The sequence below is a fragment of the Vombatus ursinus genome, unplaced genomic scaffold (genome assembly GCF_900497805.2).
Source record: "Vombatus ursinus unplaced genomic scaffold, bare-nosed wombat genome assembly UNPS02010822.1, whole genome shotgun sequence".
Taxonomy (NCBI): Eukaryota; Metazoa; Chordata; class Mammalia; order Diprotodontia; family Vombatidae; genus Vombatus; species Vombatus ursinus.
The window spans coordinates 1,323,521-1,329,782 of NW_020950600.1; the positions used below are offsets into that span (position 1 = coordinate 1,323,521).

General features: G+C 50.8%; 1 protein-coding gene across 3 annotated transcripts in view; it reads right to left on the minus strand.

The window, feature by feature from the left end:
- Positions 1-966: 966 nt before the first annotated feature.
- The window catches only part of LGALS4 (galectin 4), a 6,648-nt gene continuing 1,352 nt past the window's right edge, over positions 967-6,262 (minus strand). For all 3 annotated transcript variants that reach the window (XM_027855455.1, XM_027855454.1, XM_027855453.1), the window contains 8 exons: positions 5,961-6,156; positions 4,020-4,157; positions 2,963-2,989; positions 2,790-2,831; positions 2,517-2,546; positions 1,996-2,084; positions 1,313-1,478; positions 967-1,208 (listed from right to left, as the gene is read on the minus strand). In XM_027855455.1, the coding sequence (XP_027711256.1) occupies positions 1,062-1,208; positions 1,313-1,478; positions 1,996-2,084; positions 2,517-2,546; positions 2,790-2,831; positions 2,963-2,989; positions 4,020-4,157; positions 5,961-6,156 (835 nt within the window). In that variant the 3' untranslated portion in view covers positions 967-1,061. The remainder of the gene's footprint in view (positions 1,209-1,312; positions 1,479-1,995; positions 2,085-2,516; positions 2,547-2,789; positions 2,832-2,962; positions 2,990-4,019; positions 4,158-5,960; positions 6,157-6,262) is intronic.

Sequence of the window (6,262 nt, forward strand, 5' to 3'; positions counted from 1 at the left end):
TTTGGAGCTATCTCTGCACCAGAGAGGAACTGAGGTGGTTATTGGGCTAGTGGCTCAAGAAGAGCACCACCTGGTGGCCGACTCAGGTGTTGTACTTCCTTGCTGGATAACTAATAGAGTGACATACCGTCTTTCTATATGCTTAAGGAAGGCAGAACATGAGTTAATTTGGACTGCTTACACTAAAAGATACTACAAGTATTCCAAGTACCACTACTGCTAAGTACTCATGGGGTATACAAGTGTCACACTATAATATAGTAACCAGAATTTCAGAGTACAGCAGGGCCATCACCTTACTCCTCGTAGACATCACGCTTCAATTCACACGATGGGTGGGTAAAGATCTGAATTGGTGAGAGGATTTCCAACAAGTTAAGGAAATTACAGTGGGAATATGAATGCAGTACTCAGGAGAGAAGGGCAATTCCTGGGCTTCCTAGAAGAGGTAGTTGGATGGTCTTAGACAAATGGTTAGTCTGGAGTCACAAACATGAGTTCAAATCTGTCCTCTGACATTTACTCACTTACTGATGGTGTGACTGTGGGCAAGCCATTTAATCTCTGTTTACCTCAGTTTCCTCAACTGTAAAATGGGGATAAAAATAGCACTATCTCCTGTGGTTGTCATGAGGATCAAATGAGATAATATTCATAAAGTACCTGGCACATAGTAGGCATTTCAATCAACCAACAGTTATTAAGTGCCTACTGTGTACTAGGCACTGTGCTCTTTCCTGACTACTTGGTTGTGAGTATTCTTCCTTAGGTCCTAAATTACTTTGCATTTCCTCCAGATAAAATGTCAGCTTCATGCGGGCAGGGACTGTTTCATTTATGTCTTTGCATTCCTCAGACCTAGAAAGGTGCCTGGTATGCAGAAGGCACTTAATACCTGTTTGTGAAATTGAATGGATGTCAAGGAGCCAGCGAACGGGAGAACAAATGAATACACACACAAGCAAATGGAAGGAAAAATGACCAATGCTCTCCCAAACACAAGGACCAGCATACACTGAGAGCCCAGTCTGTCTGGGCTGGGCCGTCACCTTGCCGCAGGTTCAGATCTGCACATAGGACAAGGACAAGTCTCCCTTGATTTCCACCGTGTCCACCCTTTGGATGGCAGGGAATCGGTGGGGGTAATCGAAGACGTGCTGGCCATTGGCAAAGACTTTGAAGCGGTCGTGACCACAGCGGATGGACAGCTGGAGGGAGGCAGGAAAGGGACAGTGTAAGATTCAAGGTGGGGGACAAATGAGGATGACAGAGGCAGGAGGAGGTTCACTGACCCGCCCCCCCCCCGACTCACATCAAAGTACTGGCCCCGAGTGAATGGATTGAAGGTGGCGTTCCTCTCCTCTTTCCCCCACTTGCCACCCAGGTAGCTGTTGCGGACCACGGCACCTTCGGACAGTCGGGGGTTAATGTGCAGGGCCACGTCCTCTGATTGGGCCACCTTGAAGTTGATGGTGATACTGGGGGGAAAGAAAGGTAGAGGAGAGTCACTGAGGGTGGGCCTGGGCCTGAGGGACTTAGACCCCAAAAGTGGAGGAATGTGTGTGTATAGGGGGAAGGTAACTGTAAGTAGAAAGATGAAAATCTTAACTCCTGGGGGAGGGGAAAAAAAGCAGGGGGTGGGGGATACCTGGTCCCTTAATGGGGCTGAGAGTTGGGTAGATGTTATACTTATGACTCCCCAGGAAGAATTTCAGGGCCGGGACCCACATTTGGGGCCTATGGTAACCTGAATTTGAGGGTCCCTGAGTGGGAACTTGACCTGGGGCTTGTAAGGGGGCAGAGGTTGGGGTAGCGGTGGAGTGAAGAGTATCAGATGTCTTACACCCTGAGAAAGGGAGGGGCTGAGGAACTTCTGAGTCCCCAGGAGGAATTTCATTGAGAGGATACATGCGGGTTCCTAAGAAGTTGGAGACCCGGATAAATGGGATCTCAGAAAGGGTGGGCACCGATGGGCTGCACAGTGAGGTGTCTTACCTCTTGGCCTGGTGGGTCACCAGTCCTTTTATCACGATGGTTTTTCGGGGTGTGAGGCCACCCTGGATCCGCCCCCAGAATGGCACTGGCTGTTGATTAAAGGGTTATGGACAGGATCAAAAGAGCTTGCCAGGACCTTCGAGGGCAGTTAGCTCCGTGCTCTCCTCTTATATGTAGACTGACGGTGTGCATGTGGCAGTCCCCCATCACACATAGACAAGGAAAACAAATCCCAGAGAAGGTGACTCATGTCACACTGGATGGAAGTCGGGGGCCTAGGATCTGAATCCAGGTCCTCTGGCCCCATTGCATCATCAGGCAGGGATAACGGGGGGAGCACCTGGATTCCCACAGAAGTAGGTCTGCCCCTTCCCCCACCCCCCCACTTCCTCTAGATTCTAGTCTCCATGCCCCTATTCTCAAAAACCCTCACAACCTCCCTTTCTTCCTAATTCTACCTCTCCAGGCCCCCACTCTGTCTTTCCCCATGAGCCCAATCTCCTACCACATGAGCACCATACCGGATTGAAGACTGGTGGTCCTTCCATGGTCTGCAAAGGGAGGAAAGGACCAAGAGATTAGGGGACTCACAGGATTATAGGACTGAGCATTTGAAGGGCAGTTGGGGCCCAGAGAAACAAAGTGATTTAGTTGTCCTTGGCCACACAGGTGGTCAGGGTCAGAGGCAGGATTTGAACCCAGGTCTTCTCCAGGGTTCATATACTCTGCTGATTGAATCTACTACAACAGGAGTCAGGGATGACCACCCCTAGATCCAGCCACATCCTACTCACCGGTAATTCATAGGGTGACTGTCTATAAACTGGTCCTGGACCCTAGTGGAGGAGGGAGTGGAGAAAGGTAAGGAAAGAGACCTTCTGTTTCCTCCACCTACCATCTTCTATTTCCCTCCCTGATTCACTTCCTGATTCCACGCCCTGACCCCCTTCCCCTAGTGGGTACTTACTGGGTGTGCTGGGATTGTCATAGGAACCTGTGGGGACAGAATAGGAAGGCATAAAGTATCTTGCTGGGATGGGACAAAGGGGACCCCAAAACTCTAGGTAAAAAGGAAATGGAGGCTTGGCACCCTTCATTTTTTGCACAACCATGAGTTAAGAACATGGAGTTCCACAAGAGGAAACCAAGCACCTTAAAGTTGCAAATGGAAATTCTGGGGTGCCCAGCATGTACATGGATGGGAGACAGGAAGCCCCACCTCCATGACCACCTTTATTAGGAGGCAGTCTCAATCTGATTTCTAATCCCAACCGTCTCCCCAAACTCCTTGCTGTCCCTATGTTTGCAGAAACAGACTCAAAATAAGAAAGAATCTGGGATGACAGGAGACTGCAGTGCTCAGAGCAGGAAGGAGGCTTCTAAATCATTTCCTCCAACTTCGTCATTTACAGAGGAGACAAACTGAGGCAGGCCCAGTTACCTGCCAGAGGCCCCACGGGTAGGACAAGCAGATCTGGGATTAGAAAGGGTTGCCTGGCTCTGAATTCAGCCCTTTTCACTTAATAGCATCAGCCCAAAGGCAGGACAACACTGGGACAACCATGTCATAATTTAAAGAACTGGATTTTAGACTGAAGGGCCTGCCTGAGCTTGAATTATGATTTATGAATTATGAATTACTTCGTATGAATTATGCAGGAGTTTATAAATCATATTCTTTTGTTTGCTCTTTAGCCATATGACCTTGGGCAAGCTATTTCCTCCTCCTCTGTAAAACTGGGGAAGAGGCGAGGCTGTGGTGGGAGGTGGAGAGAGGAGGTGATGGTCAAAGAGTCCTTCTAGCTTGAATGTTTTGGGTTCCAGGCAGGAAATCCTCCCGGGGAGAATTTGGGAGTTTTCTCCTCCCATGCTGGTCTCCCCATCTGGATCACTGTCTCCCCCAAAGTGGCCCCAGATCTTCCAAAGCACACCAGGAGGATAGAATGGAACGTGGCATCCCCACCCCTGCCCCTCCCAGTCCATACCTGCTTCTGTTAGCCCATCCCCCTCCAGAGATGCTCTACCTGGCCTGGGGGAGGGGGGCCACCTCCAAGGAAGTTAATGGATTGAAGTTGCAGGTCTCCGTCCACTTGCAGATGGGTGACCATCTGTATAGGGATCCGATGTCCATACTCATAGAAGGGGCTACCATTTACTATTACCTGAGGGAGAGGGTGGGAGGAAGGGAGAGGAGAGGGGGAGAGTTAGGACTCCTGAATACCCATATCATGACTTCATTCAAGGCCACATTATTCAAAAAACACTCCTAGGAGAGTCTCCCCCTCACCCCCACCCCACAGGAATGACCATTTCCCTTCCTTCGACCTCACATAACACTTATCATGGAGTATTTATCAGAGGTAGCATATGTAGCATTCAGGAAAACCTGGGTTCACATCCTGTCTCTGACAACTACTAGCTGTCCCTTCATGTCAAAATGCCTCCCAAGAGACCCTCCCAGGCTCTAGGTCGCAGAGAGGGTGCCAACCTGCATCGGTAAAGGGAGTTCCCTGCCCTGGGAAATCCTCAGGTCTGCATAATTACGTGTGTATAGGAATTTTATATCAAATGAATTCATTCAAAAACAGGAAGTCTTTCCTGATCCCTGCTAATGTTAGGGCTTTCCCTCTGTTGGTCACCCCCAATTTATCCTGTCTGTATCTCTGTCCACAGTGACTTGTAGGTCTTCTCTATTTATCTGTGAGCTCCTTGAGGGCAGACACTGTCTTTTGCCTGTCCTTGTATCCCCAGGACTTAGCACAGCTCCTGGCACATAGTGGGCACTTAATAAATGTTTACTGACCGACTGAACAAGAGCTTATTAAGTGACCATTGTGTGCAGAGTTCTTTGCTCTAGGTAGGTTGCTGCTTTTCAACCGTGTCTGACTCTTCCTGATCCCATTTGGGGTTTTCTTGGCAGAGATACTGGGGTGGTTTGCCATTTCCTTCTCCAATTCATTTTGACAGATGAGGAAACTGAGGCAAACAGGGTGAAGTGACTTGCCCAGGGTAACACAGCTAGTGTCTGAGGCCGCATAGGAACTCAGGTTCTCCTGACTCCAGGGCTGGCACTCTAGCGCCATCTAGAGGCCCCTGCTCTAGATAGGGCAGGGGTGAGATGAAGCAGCGTGTTGCACAGTGGAAGACCAGGGATTAGGACCTGAGGTTGAATTAAAATCCCTTATTTGATAGCTGAAGAAACTGAGACCTGGAAACGTGAACGGGCACATAGGTAGCAGCCACGGGGCAATATCTGAACCCAGGCCTTTTCATTCCAAAACCAGGGGTGCCTGATAATAAGACCTTAAGTGTCTTTTCATTCATTCATTCAGTCCTCCCATGCCTTGTCCTTAGGGAGAAGGACATTCCCAACCAGGGAGATCTGGGAAGGCTACCCCGAAGAGAGGGTATTGAGTCGGGCTTTAAAGACCTACAGGAACGCGCTAGATAAAGAGCCGGGAACGATCTGGGTGTATCAGAGTCGATGGACCTCCGCCAGAAGGGACCTCAAGTCATCTAGTCCTCTGAGACAGCCCAGCCAAGCCAACATTTTGAAGACCCAAAGTCCCAGGGAACTCACTACCTAACTGAGAAAGCACGTTGCCTTCATTCTGAGGAAATCTTTCTTTAGATGCAGGCTAAATCTGCTTTTAGGAAACTCTTCCCTTCCCCTTCCCCACCTTAGGTGCTTAATAAATTCTTGCTGACCGACTGAATCCTGCGGCTGGCATTGGGGTGTGGACCCTACAAGAGTGATGGGGCCCCATGGACGCCGCCCTCTTGCCCGAGGCTCTGGGGTTTCTCTTAAGTCCACTAAAGGACGGGAGGGGGCTTTGGGGAGCTCGAGGCTCCCGGCCTGGGGGTCCGGGAGGGAGCTGGGACGGTGTCAGACCAGGGACGGGCAGTGCGGAAGGACCCAGCCCCCCCACGCCCGCACCTCCCAGCCCGCCGGGGCTCTCCCAGACCTTGTAGTGCTCGCCGGTGACTATGAAGACCAGCTCAAAGGCTTCCCCCTTACGGAAGGGCATGCTTTTCTTCTTCTCCTCTTTCCCCCAGTTGCCCCCCTGCTTCGTGTTGAAAACGACTTTGTCCCACCCGTCGAACCGCGGGTTGAAGTGGAAGGCGATGTCGCCCCCCGGCAACGTAAAGTTAACCGTGAACCTGGCAGGGAGAGGAGACGAGGACAAACAGAGGCTCAGCCCCCAGCAGCCCCCAGCAGCCCCCAGCAGCCCCCAGCAGCCCCCAGCAGCCCCCAGCAGCCCCCAGC